Source organism: Corvus cornix, chromosome 3 (assembly GCF_000738735.6).
Source record: "Corvus cornix cornix isolate S_Up_H32 chromosome 3, ASM73873v5, whole genome shotgun sequence".
NCBI lineage: Eukaryota > Metazoa > Chordata > Aves > Passeriformes > Corvidae > Corvus > Corvus cornix.
Genome location: NC_047056.1, coordinates 13585794 through 13599723, shown reverse-complemented (window position 1 = coordinate 13599723; position 13930 = coordinate 13585794). Strand labels below are relative to the sequence as shown.

The window sequence follows — 13930 nt, the reverse complement described above, 5'->3', positions numbered from 1 at the left end:
TTAAAATAATTGAAACATGTGTTTGGGGATTTACTACTTAAGGCATCAGTCTTTTGAATACTGGGTAAAGCTTTCCATTATTATTTGCTTCTGATAAATCTGAGCACAAAATGTTTGCTTTACTGCTACTTTTTGCCACACTGCTTGAAACACATCATAAATGTGTAGTAAACAGGTGTATCCCAGTGTGAGAATATCCCATTTTCATTTCAGAAATACTTGCAGGCATGTTAATACGCCTAAGTTGATCAAACTGATGAGCATCCTCCACCAGATAATTTTTTTGAAGGGTATGGTAAAACTAGAAGCCATCAAACTTAACTCACTGTTTTTAAAGAAGAGTGTATATAAAACTAGCAACTGCACCTGTTTGCTACCGTGACTGAGCTCCTGAAGAGCAGGACTGTGTGTGCATGTATAAAATTGGCCTGGCAATATAAACGATTCCCAAAAAGCAGTAAAGTTTGTGGAATTCTTAGTATTGTCAGTGGCAAGTGAGATGAGAAACACTGGAATGTTCAAATGCTTTCTGTAAACATGGCTGCATATTTTAGTTTCTCTCCAAGCTAGCCAAATCCTCGGCAATGGAGAGCTGATGATAGCATTGCTCCAGAAAATCGAGGCATGCCGTGGAGCCTTCTGCAGGCCTGCAGCTTTTACTTCTATTATTGGTGGAAAAAAGCATTTTCACCTTTTTTTTTCTTTTTCTTTTTAATGTAATTTTTCATGGACAGCTTTGTGGAGATGTCTTGTTTTCAAGGAAGAACCCTGCCTCCTCTGATTTTTTCAGCTGTAATAACAAAAGATGACTTGTTACGCAAGATACCTGTTTGTACCTATGTGCCTTGCTCAGTGTAGCTCTGTGTTGGGCTTAGTTTCATTCTGTATATATCAAGGACTAGGAAAGTATTCCCCAGAAGAAACTGTGTTCCTGGTAAGGATGTTTCTGCAGTTCAAATGGGGTGCAAAACCCCCTCAGTTCTCTGTGAAGATAATTATCACTACCCTCAGGATATACACTGCTCTGCCTTTTCTCCTTGTTTTCTCCTGAATATGTTTGTAGGAACTTACATGGGCCATGTGGTAATTCACTTACAACAAATCCCTGCTACCACTGGACAAAACCCAGTAGCATTTAGAAAATACTCACCCTTGAAAAATGCTGAATTACAAGTGCTTTCAAGTGGTTATCAGGGCCCTGAACTAGCAGCTCTTATGCATGTGCTCACCTCTCAGCAGAAGCCTTGGTGTGTTTACATGCAACAACTTTCATTCCATTTTGTTGCTTTGAATTAGGAAGTTGCTTAAAACTGAATTTTTATCCTCTCAGTTCTCTCAGGAATTCTACTGCTCCCATGTCTTATTTTGGTAAGAGTTGAGAATTCTTTTTTAATGATGTCTTTGATTTATTTCTTTGGTTGTTGTTTTTTTTTCCTCTCTTGAATTGTTCTCCTAGATTGATTCAGTTGAGAATTTGACATTGTCTAATACTCCATCACGGGATGAAGATAGCAAGTCTCACCTCCATTCAAGATCCAGGTCTCCTTCTACAGCCAGTGAGATTGAGCCAATTGAGGTACTTCAGTGTTGAAAGATATCTGTGTTTTTATTTTTTTTTAGGAGTAACAGTCTCATTGTATAAAAATTACTATTGCAAATCTTTTGTTTAGGGTGAAGCTCACTCTCCTGCAGCAAGACTGTTTAGGACTTTGTAGTAGCCTTCTGCACTAGTGGTGGACTGTGTTTTGGGGAATGTTGCATTTCCTTTCACATATGGTTAATTGAAAAAGGATGGGAACTATGAATCAATTATTAGTTATAGTCTCTCTTCATAACATATCCTCATTCATGAATATTTAAGAAATATTGGCACAAAGATGATGTTATAATGTAGTTTGCAAAAACACTATTTGAAGCCCTGCTGGAAGTCTTGTTATTACAGTGTTAGCCAGACTCCACAACTATAATAATTTATCCCCTTTCTGTGTTAAAAAAAATAATTTTGTGGTTATTTATATTAGAAAATACCCAATCAAATGTTGAGGATAATGTGAAGTTGGTTTTGACATTTAGGAGATGAATCTTGCTGAGAAATAAGATTTGTTTTGCTGAGTCCTGCATTCATCAGTTTGATTTCATGGCTTGGATGCTCGGGGATGGGGGGGTGGGACAACTTAGTCTTTTTCCTTTATCCAGACTTCCTTTGACAGTGTGTTCTTGATGTCTGATTGATGCTTTGGGGACTCTGTTCAGGTTGCAGATCATCCTCCCCGTTCAATTCACACACCGACCATGAGGACAGCTTACATTGGCTCGGGACTCTCGGCACCAAAGGTATCCTGTCAAGCATTCACACCTTCTCTGTAGCAAGGGCGACGTGTCACTCCTGGGCTGAAGCTTCAGGAGAGCTGTTGTCACACTGGCCTTACCAGAACTGCTTAGAAGGGATGTTTATGTGCAAGCTGATTGCTCTCTAAAGTGTAAAACCCTTCATTCTTACGTTATGGGATGTAACAAGTTGCATTAGGAATTCCACTGGGGCAGTACACAGGTATTTGATTTTAGGAAAAACAGTAGTTTGGATTTAGAAAGAGGTAAATGAGCCAGAATGTGAAGAAAGAGATGTGCCATCCTGGGAAGAGAGTGTTTTCAGACATGTGTCTGACCAACATAGCTCTACTCTTTGCATACAGTAAGGTCTCAGATTAGCGTGCCTGTGTGCCAATTAGGTGCTTATTCTTGAGAAAAGGCAAAGAGTAGCCCTAAAAAGGAAACCACAGATTTGCCTCTTTTTAAGCAGTGTAGAGTGAGCCCTACCAGGGGACACACCAGCACTGGACTGGGAGAAGGATTTCCAATTTTCCTGTCTTTTGGCTTTTACCTGCATAAATACTGATTTTTCCATCAGTTGTTGAAATCATTTTGCTGTTGCTGAATAAGCCAGTGTACACTAATTCCCAGTGGATTATGTCTATTCAAGCAAATGAAGAATAAATACAAGCTCTTAAGGGAAAAATTTGTCTTGTAAAAGTTTTGAAAGTGACTCAATGCTTTAGGAATCTTCTGTACATTTAAAAATGGCAGTTCTTCCTGCAGCTAATAATGAAGAGAGTAAGCCTTTCCAATAGATCTGTTTCTCTGCTTTGATAAATTACAAAGTAGCAGAAGATTCATTTGTGTAAAGGAAAGCTAAAATGTTTGAGCAGACAGTATTCTGTTGGCAGCATCTTAGTACATCAATTAAAAAAATACTGTAAGTGCACTTGGAATCATGTGAAACAGATTTTACTGTGCACATAATTTAATTTTTGCAAACATTTTGCTCAGTAAGTAATGACTTGCTTTATAATTTATTATGTCCCCTAAAGAACCTTCTTACTTTCTGATTGCTTCAGTTTTTAAAGCTGGGTGTTGTCTCCCTGCAAGTCTCAAAACAGAACATTCTTCTGTAGACAGAAACCTGCCACTGTAACAGTAAAGCTGTCATTAAATATGGATAAGTTTGAGACCTTAGCTGTGATATCTTATGCTCTGAAAAACAGGAAAGTGAGCAAAATTTTAACATATGTACTCTTCAAAGTAGTCTGCACAACTGTCTTATTTCAGGTCACGTACACGATGAGGTTTGTTTGGACAGTCTTTGCATTCACCCTGTGCTCTGGCCTTTCCCCCCTGTAGTTACTTCACTGGGAGTTTTTATGGAAAAGCAAAGCAGCTTCCTGGATTTTATTTAAGGCCATCTGTGAATCATACTGCCACATTACGTAGGCATTTATCCTTTATATAGCAGCATCAGCACAGCCATCCTTGAGGAGAGGGAGAGAATTAAACCACTTACTCATGTACTCTGTGTTCCCAAGGAATAACAGGAAGAGAAACCCTTTCAAAACCAGCTTCATTTATCAACTTCAGCTCTTGCCTTTAAATTGGGTGTTCTGAAATTGCCTCTGCCGAACACCATAAAAGGGAACTCTGTCAGGGCTTTCTGGCATAAAGTTTAAAGTGTTGAAAAAGTCTACTGTTCTTCTTTTAGCTAAGACAATACTCCTTACAGAAGAGCACTGAATTTGCAGCTTAGGAAATACTCTTACGGGTTGACCTGGGCTGACAGTCAGGTGCCCACTGAGCACATGCTTATATACATTCAACTTCTGAAGTGTAACAGAATCATTTTGGCAGCTTTCCTATCTGCAGTGGAAGCAAACTCATGTTCTGAGACAAGGTCCAGTTTCCATGGCTTTGTTTACAGAGGATGCTTTAAATTATCAGCAATGAGCACTGATAAGGAATTTTTTTCAGCCCCTGTGTTAGGAGCTCAGATCTCATTCCAGCAAAGGCAAACAAGCTGCCATATTAAATGCACCTGTGCACTCTTGTCTGTGAAAGAACTAACTTCTTCAGAAGTGTTACAGGTGTTAACATCCTTGTCTGCTCATTTCACAGCCTAAAGCCCACCAGTTTGTAGTGAAATCGTTTAACACACCAACGAAATGCAATCAGTGTACATCCCTGATGGTTGGTCTGATACGACAGGGCTGTACTTGTGAAGGTAAGCACGTGTGGAAGCACAAACAAGTGTGAACTGAAGTTCTGACAGATGCAGATGACACAGTAAATGTTGTAGTGTCATGATGCAGGAGTCTTTTGCTTGTATTTTGAATAACAGTATATTCTCATGCTTCAGTCTTTTAACAGTAGAAGCCAAACACTTTGAATATCCTACGTAACAGACTGCCCAGTTATCTGGGGACACTCTTATTCCAGTTGGTGGTTGAAGAGCTTAGTTCAGTTTACTCAAAATAGCAATAAGGAGCCACAGTGAGTGGTCAAGTTTATTGACAGCAGCTTTGCTTTATGTTGCAGGGCAAAATTTAGGACATCTATTCCGACTTATTCCAGAAAGAAGCAAAATTAGTGCTGAATGGAAGTTATTCTTGTTTATATGTGCACAGAATGACATTTACTATTTAGAGGATGTTCCAGCTTCTTGTTTACTAGTAGAGTTGGGCCTAGAGGACATCACAGAGATTACTTCAGGCTCTTTCTTATATGGATGAAACCAGGTGTATCCATCTGAAAAAAAAGGCATATCCATCTGAAAAAGAGAAATTCAGGATTTAGAGCAGATAAAAACATGAACTGCTGCTATGTGCAGACTTTTATTTCTGTCTGTAGCAAAGTTCAGTGAGATTATTCAGATGTTGGTCAAAAAAAGAAAGTGGATTTCTGTGTAAGTCTCATCATCATTAGCACAACTTGTGCACTGCACAAAAAATAACCATCAAATCTTTTTGTTTCTTCTCCTCCTCACAAGTGTGTGGATTCTCTTGCCACGTGACCTGTGCAGACAAGGCTCCTGCAGTGTGTCCAATCCCTCCTGAACAGACTAAGGGACCTTTGGGAATAGATCCACAGAAAGGCATAGGAACAGCTTATGAAGGGCATGTCCGAGTAAGTATGAGGTAGCTGCATTTGGGGCACTTACATTAAATTCATTGTTTTCCAGAGCTGGAATTGCTTTGAATATTGGGGGATAAATTCAATTACATCTTAGGGTAGCAGTTTGGAAACTAAGACTTACATTTTTTCACAAAGCAGTTCTTAGCATTGTCAACAGTGATCCCCTCTCCATCTCTGTTGGTCAGTGTGCTTTGGGTTGGTCTTATATAGTCCCATCTCTAGAGATCAGCTCATCTTCCAGGCCCTGTGAGTTTTTGAGTCATTCTGCCAGTACTGCCTGTGCTCATTGGTGTGGATATTTGCACAGAAATAATAAAAGACTAACTCAACATATTTTTTGTCATACTCCTGTGACCAACTAGAGATGGGTTTCTTTGTATTTGTTAATACAGCTCTGAATGAATTTGTGAAGTAAGAAAAAAGAATCTGTGGTGCTATTAATTTATTAAATAATATATTGTCTGTGTGTCTGTGTTTGTTGGTCTTAGTGCTCCTGGGCTGTTGCTTATGTTGCTTAACATCATCACTGAATGAAAACTTCCCAGCCCAGATGAGCAAATTGATTTTTGTGTTGTCTGTTTGATTTTTTGATTGCATCTAAATTTACAGAGAGTTGATCAGAATTTATTTTTCTAAAGGTCCCAAAGCCAGCTGGAGTAAAGAAAGGTTGGCAGAGAGCACTGGCAGTGATCTGTGATTTTAAACTCTTCCTGTATGATGTAGCAGAAGGAAAAGCATCTCAGCCCAGTGTGGTAGTGAGTCAGGTCATAGACATGAGGTAAGCTGTTCAGTGCTGCTGGGAGCTTTGCAGAGGCACCGGGAGGTTTTGTTCTGCTTTTTGCTTTTCCTTTTTGTCAAATCAGTAAGCAAGCTCCAGAGCTTTTATGAAACCCTGTAGTCCATATTGAAAGCTGCTAATTTTCTGGGATAAAAAAATAAAACACCAGTTAGCAGTTAGCCTGAACTACGCATGTTTGTTCCTATGTGGATGTTTAAACTTCCATTACTACATCATGTGCAAAGAGGATCTGTTCAGCTGTGTAGAAGATTGGAATGAATAAAGATTTGAAAATAACATTATTTTGAGGTTGAATAGAGTTTTGAAAGATAGATAAAACTTTGTTATAGGGTAAATGTATTACAGTTTTTGGTTGAGAAGGGCTGAATAGTTTGTTCCCACTGTCTTCAGTATTACTGAAATACTACCAGCCTCACTGAAGGTTGAGAACATTCAACATAGTACCTATGTAAAGCTCATCTCTGATCTAGGTTAGTTCATCCAGGAAGTCCCAAACTGGCACAGATTATAGCTTCTAGTGAGTTTGGATTTTTACAAAAGAGTTGGAGAGGTGTTCTTCATTCCACTTATTTTTTAAGTTGGACTTTTTTCTTTAAAGGTTTTAATTTATATAGATTAAAATCAGTTACAGAATATCTGAATAGATAGGAATTAATTATGCAACATTGCATTTGTGAATTTCATCTGCAGATACAGAGGAAAGGATAATTTTAAGAATCAGATCTCAGTGCTGACTTACTATGTCCTTGACTAAACAAGAACTATTGGAAAAATAAAAACCAAACATACAGATTTTGCTCATTAACTCTTTTCCAATTATGTTTATGGTCTCCATAAGGGATGAAGAATTCTCAGTGAGTTCTGTCTTGGCCTCAGATGTCATCCATGCAAATCGAAAAGATATCCCCTGTATCTTTAGGGTAAGTATTACATCCTGACCCTACTAACCCAGACGTACAGGGTTGCACAGGGTGATGTGTGGTGTGCATTCAGTGACAGCTTGCCAGTATTGTATTTCCTTGGCAAGTTCTGCCCGTGTGGTATCCATGGCAGCAGCAGCAATGCATAGGGATCTGTACATGTATCATTTCTGTGGTAAAAATAGCACTGGTACATTTAGACAAGCTCTCATTTCCATGTGGGTTGTATTTTTTAATCTTCACAATAAGATGTATTTTTCTCTACTTCCTCTTAGTCATTTGAAATTCTTCTGTTCATAGTGACCTTGTATGTTTTCATTTCCTCAAGTTGCCCTCTGCAACTGGGTTATTGCTGAAGTCTTTGTTTTATATACCTTTTTTTAACGTGTGCGTTGCATATCTGAAAACTCCCATTCATCAGATAGTCAGTATAGTAATTTAGTGCAAAATGCTCAGCAAAATTTATGTGTAGTATCTGGTATCAGGCTTTTGCCATCATTGGTTTATTGTAATATTCTTATGTTTATTAGATATTCTATTAATTAATTATTAATTATTAATTATTAAATATATTATCTATTCTTTGACCTCAGTGAAGTCTCCTTGATGTCTTATCCAGGATCAATTCCGCCATCATTTCTTTCCTGAGCCTTTGTATTTTACTCCTTGTTTTTCCAGTTTTTAGACTGTTCATCACTCTGAGAGGAAATAAAACCTGCAGAAGGGGCTTTAAATTTTATCTATAATATAAGCTGTATTAAATGCGTGAAAAGGATCACAGAGCATTCTTCCTTTCAGTAAAAACCATTCCTATTGCATTAAATTATTAATGAAAGCTATAGCTCTTAAAAATACAGAAAGCTTTATTAAAAATGCTTTCTGTTATAAAGTTGGTGTGAGAATTGGCTACCTCATTTAGAGCAGACATTCATGAATTGTAAAATAAATACAAATGCATTTAAAATAAAGTCAGCATTTTCTCTGTTCTTTAAGTTACTCACATCTGCATGTTTTTTCTGCTGTGGGTTCTTGATTAAGATGTTTTCTATTAAGTAAAGATAAATTTTTGCTTCCTTAATTCAGACAGCTAATTAAAAGGGTGCTTACAGGCATCTGATTCCCTTGTAGAAATGATTATGAGGAAATTGTTTATCACTTATGACTTAAAAATACGTGTTAATTTCTTTGCAGGTTACAGCCTCCCAGCTCTCTGCATCCAGTAACAAGTGTTCAATCCTGATTCTAGCAGATGGTGAGAATGAGAAAAGCAAGTGGGTGGGCGTGCTGAATGAGTTGCATAGGATCTTGAAGAAGAACAAACTCAAAGACCGCTCAGTCTATGTTCCCAAAGAAGCTTATGACAGCACCTTGCCCCTCATCAAAACAACACAGTCAGCAGCAATCATAGGTATGAAATTAATCAGAAGAAAGCTCTAAGAAAAATGGGTATGCTAAAAGCATGATTTTTTAGAAAAAAAAAGTGTTAGGTGGTGTTATCTACTGAATAAAGAACAATATGTAGTGGTTTTATCCCATATGGAAATGTGTATGGACCTAAGTGAAAAGTGCAATTCACTAGCCAGTACTTTTGTCAGGGAATACTTTTAAGAGTATTCCCTCTATTCACCCATATTCATAATCATGAATAATTCACCCATATTCGTAATTATTCACCAGTATTCATAATTATGAATAATTTGGACTGAGAATTGGACGTTTCTCTTCTGTTATTCCGTAAACATAATTCCTGAACTGGGCAAAATTAGCACTATAGAATAGATGTAAATCACTCACTTTAAAAAATCTGCTGGTGGGAACACAGAGATGTAAGATCAGAGAATGAATTTAGTCATTTTAAATAGTACTACATAAAATATGTGAAACTCTGATTATTTAAATGAGTTCAGTATAATAATATAGTTATTTCAAAGCTGGTGTTAGACTTAAGTGCTCTGAATGGTTTGTTAAAAATTATGTTTCTAGCTGTTAATTGAACTAACAGGAGAAATGTGAAAAGACTTCTTTTTTCAGAAATTTGAAAGATTGGGAGGTTGCCAATTTTTTTTAATACATGAATATATTAGGTTTGACTTTATAGACAGTTATTTCAGTATATTAAAAAACTGTCTCCGTTAATGAGGATTATCACTATTGTTGAAGTGATTCCTAAACTGCTTCCAAAGAAAAATAACTTTTTTTTTTTCCTTAATGTCATAGACCATGAAAGAATAGCTCTGGGGAATGAAGAAGGGCTGTTTGTTGTGCATGTCACCAAAGACGGTAAGAAATTAGGAACTGGTAATAATTTCCCTAATACTAAATCATCTTTTTCTTATTCAATATCCTCTGATTTAATTTCTCATTATTTACTACATTATCAGCTGGACAGTTCCATGAGAGACCAGAAGGTATTCTGTGTGTTTTCTGGTTTGGGTATCCTCTCCAAAACCAAAAATACAGCATTTGGAATACAGTTGAAGGTTTTTTCCCTGGAAACAGGCTCAATACTAATTTCGGACCAGGTTGCTCAGGTCTTTGTCTGGTTGGGTCTTGAAAATCCCCAAGGACACAGGTTCCATGATCTCTCTGGACTGCCTGTTGCAAATTATTCTCACAGTGAAACACTATATTCAGTAGGAACGTCCCTCATTTGAATTTCCTGCTGTGCACCTCAGTAAGAGTCATGGCTGAATCCTTTGTGTAACCTCCTCCTTGGTACTGGAAATGAAAACTTCTGTGCAGTATTGCAAGATGTAGTAACAGATGGCCCAAGTTAATTCAACAGATGACACGTATCGTATGTTTCAGCTTCTTGAGGCTTTTCTTTATTCAGTAGCTTCTTGGCTATAAACTGTTTTTGAAATGAATGCTGAAATAATACAGTGGTTGTTACTGCATCAGATCTGCTCCTCCCATTTCTGATGAGGAAAAGCCAAAGGTCTATCCAGAGTTGCCACATCCAGTATTATTAAAATACAAGTTTTGATTCTGTACTTTTTAATATTGTATGGAAGCAATAAAGGGAATTTCTTTGGTTTCTTTCCTAGTTCATCTTTACAAATACATGTTGTAATCAGTTCACACTTCACCATTACTTACTTGGATTTGGGGGGGGGGGGGTGTTTTGTTTTTTGTTTCAGAGATTATCCGTGTTGGTGACAACAAGAAGGTTCATCAGATTGAGCTGGTCCCGAGCGAGCAGCTCATCGCAGTAATCTCAGGACGGAACCGTCACGTGCGGCTCTTCCCCGTGGCTGCCCTGGATGGGAGGGAGACTGAGTTCTATAAGCTGGCAGAGACCAAAGGCTGCCAGTCAATAGTTTCTGGACACGTGCGCCACGGAGCTCTCACCTGCCTGTGTGTAGCCATGAAAAGGCAGGTCCTCTGTTACGAACTAAATCAGAGTAAGACACGCCACAAAAAGATCAAGGAGATCCAGGTGCAGGGCAACGTCCAGTGGATGTCAATCTTCAGTGACCGTCTCTGTGTGGGCTACCAGTCAGGTTTCTTAAAATACGCCCTCCATGGAGAGGGCAGCCCCTACAGCCTGCTCCATCCGGACGACCACACACTCTCGTTTATCTCACAGCAGCCAACCGATGCCATCTGTGCAGTCGAGATCTCAAATAAAGAATACCTGCTGTGTTTTAGCAGCGTCGGGGTTTACGTCGACTGCCAGGGCCGAAGATCCAGACAACAAGAGTTGATGTGGCCCGCAACTCCATCTTCTTGCTGTGAGTTGTGCTCTCTGTGTGTGTGTGTCTGTGTCTTTGGTGCTGTCTGCTGAAGTGATCTCTGCTTGTGTTGATATCTACAGGAGGTGAAGTTCAAGGCTAATTACCTGATAGGTTAATGAATGCTCTTGGCCCCGTCACCATTTTTAATCTAGTCAGAGGGTTTAATTCTCATTTATGTTAGTTTTAACAACTCTGGCACTGACCTATAGTGCTGGAACACAAAGAGGAATCATGAGTCAGGATTTCTAACTCTAAACAGCCAAAAGCTTCAGGTTCAACAGAGGCTAACAGGAACTTTATGTATTTGCTACCAGCAGTGCTGGACTGTTGTTTAAAGCCTTGGAATGGAATTGTACTTTGGCTCAGCATTGTGGTTCCAGCTTTCTTCATGCTGAGAGTCATCAGGATCGGGTAGTTTGACTTGCTTTTCTCTAATGGTATTTATCCCTTCTTAAAAGTCTGTTTTGTCCTTTCTTTATTTGTTCATTCTTTCTTCCTCAGCAGTTTTTGTCAACAACCTTCTTACTCATCTCCTCTCTGCTTTTCAAAAGGTCACTTTTTAAGTTTCCCTCCTGTCTCTCTCTTCCCTTCCAAAATACAGTGCCTAGCAGGCAATATAAAAAAGTCTATTTCATAACCTTAAGGAAAAGTACTGTAATATTTGCAAGATTTTAATTTACACCAAGGTCTGTTAAACGTTTATTGCACGTTATTTCAAACTGGGGCTTTATCTCATGACAGTTTCAGGGGGAAAAAATCCCAACCTGAATGTCTGTCTGCTTCTTTTTAATGTCTTTCTGAATGCAGATAAAGATTAGCCAAATCTGCACTCCAAGTAGTGAACGAGCCCAGTTCTGTGTTGATTTTTACAATAGTCTGCCTTCTTACCTCACTCTGGCAGCAGTCCAGTCACACTGCAGAGGAGAGGAATACTTCACCTTGTTTGAGCAAAGGCCCTTCTGAATATGGAAGGAGCAACTTTTACAGGGTGTTTGTCACTTCCGGTTTTCAAGCAGTTTTAAGCAACTGATTATTACAGTGGGCTCAGGCAATGAATGAATCAAACCAAAAGATTTTATGATAGATTGAAATATGGATATTTTTCACATGTAGTTCATCTGTAATGGCCGTTATTATTTGTGACACTTTCTTGATTGCCTTAAATGAAGTGATTTGGTGTGAGTCCAGCTCAGAATGGAGGTATATTTTATAGCAAAAGCTGTTACATTTAAACACAACTTGGATGCTGTTGGTAGTCTTGGCAGACCATGGCAGTCTTGTTTCTGCCATGGAAATACTGAATTCTCCTTTAGAAGTGTTCGCAGTGAAACAAATTTCATCTTGGGGAAATGGGCCAGATAAGTAGCAGAAGATTTCTCTTTACAATCTAGAAAATGAGAAGGGAGAATTAAAGCTAAGGAAACACGACTTTTATGACTTTGTCATGGTGCTTAGTTCCAAGTGATGCTCTTCTTGTGTATAGTCCAGACTCGGAGCTCAGTTCATTCAAGTGAAAGTTACTAAATAGAGCAGTGTATTTTCCTACCACATCATTTACAATATGTGAGCTCTTATTAAAAACGGGGCTTTTAGGAGAAAAAAACCTGTGAAATGCATCAGTATTTGGCAGAGCAAATTGTAATCTCTTACAATTCATAAAGAATTAGGTTTTCAGCAAAGTTAAAAGAAAAGTCATGGAGGTTCTAAGTTTTTAGGTGGTGCTGGTTTGCCTTCAGAATAAATTTCTTGGTCATTTTTGAGTTAAAGCACATTTTTCAAAGCTTGTTGTTGGATCATGAAGCACTGGTTTTGTTTTATTAAATAAATATGGTTAAACTGTAAGATACTGCCTATTTTGGGTCATGTCTAAAAGCACATGACACTATACCTCATCATTCCCTCCCAGGTTACAATGCACCATACCTCTCCGTGTACAGTGAAAATGCAATTGATATCTTCGATGTGAACTCCATGGAGTGGATTCAAACTATTCCTCTCAAAAAGGTAACTTCCCATTTCAGTATGGGCCAAGGAATATGTCCAGACTCAATACTGCTTTAGAAGACATCATTAAAACTGCTTGTGGAAACATAACTGAAGTAAAAGAAGAGCTATTGCAAGGAAACTTGTGCATTTTTGTTGGAAATAGAAGATACAAAGTGTGTTTCTCACATGGTTGCACTGTTTAGATGAACGGTCAGTCTGGAGCATATGACTGTGTTAGATTTACTGATACTGTTGTAATAATGAGAGGAATGTCTTGCTATTAATTGCATGTGGCTTCATTGGGACTGATTGTGTCTGTGTTGCTGCCAAAGGATGGTGGATGTTAAGATAATTAAACAGGCCTTCAAAAATCTATCTCCTGCTGCTTGAGAATATTGTAGGCAGACAAGGTTAGAACATTTTGTTTCAACCAGTAGAAATACCAAAACCAGGATGATGTCAGGTTTGGATCTCTTATCAAAAGGAAAATGTTTCTGAAAACTGACACTTCCTTGGTATTTAGAAGGTGTTTGCTCAGCTGTATTTGGAAAGAAAAAATAAAAGTCATTTTTTTCCCTGTGGTTTAGACTGACTTCAGCTTTGTATCAGGGTCAACACAATTCCTTTACTGGCATTCCAGTGACAGAGCTGCAGGACATTGCCCCTGTGGTCTTGTGTTGGTCATTCAGTCTCTCTGCATATCAATTTCCCACATGGCAGATGCAGACCAGGATATTCTGGTAGTGCTGTGAGGATGCATAATGCAAAGATCAAGGTACTCAACTACTAACTGTCTCAAGGAGAGACAAATCTGTACTTTTATGGGAAAGTTCTTTCTGGTGTCCATACTTTGAGTTATTAAGCAGTTGGAGCATTTTTTCCCTACACAGTAGAATGTGATTTAGTACTTCGATTAATATTTGGCTCAAGACTCCCCTTTTAATGGATGAAAGTACTTTCAGCAAACAAAATTACTACACTTAGGAGTCTTAAAAATGGCCATTTATTATGAAGAGCCTGTTTCTACA

The 13930-nt window shown here is 38.3% G+C and overlaps 1 protein-coding gene across 10 annotated transcripts in view; it reads left to right on the top strand.

The window, feature by feature from the left end:
* Positions 1-13930, top strand: part of CDC42BPA (CDC42 binding protein kinase alpha) — a 183992-nt gene that overhangs the window by 148469 nt on the left and 21593 nt on the right. For all 10 annotated transcript variants that reach the window (XM_039568935.1, XM_039568934.1, XM_039568933.1 and 7 more), the window contains 10 exons: positions 1457-1576; positions 2254-2334; positions 4444-4549; positions 5315-5451; positions 6099-6238; positions 7098-7179; positions 8371-8587; positions 9397-9459; positions 10320-10913; positions 12823-12920. In XM_039568935.1, the coding sequence (XP_039424869.1) occupies positions 1457-1576; positions 2254-2334; positions 4444-4549; positions 5315-5451; positions 6099-6238; positions 7098-7179; positions 8371-8587; positions 9397-9459; positions 10320-10913; positions 12823-12920 (1638 nt within the window). The remainder of the gene's footprint in view (positions 1-1456; positions 1577-2253; positions 2335-4443; positions 4550-5314; positions 5452-6098; positions 6239-7097; positions 7180-8370; positions 8588-9396; positions 9460-10319; positions 10914-12822; positions 12921-13930) is intronic.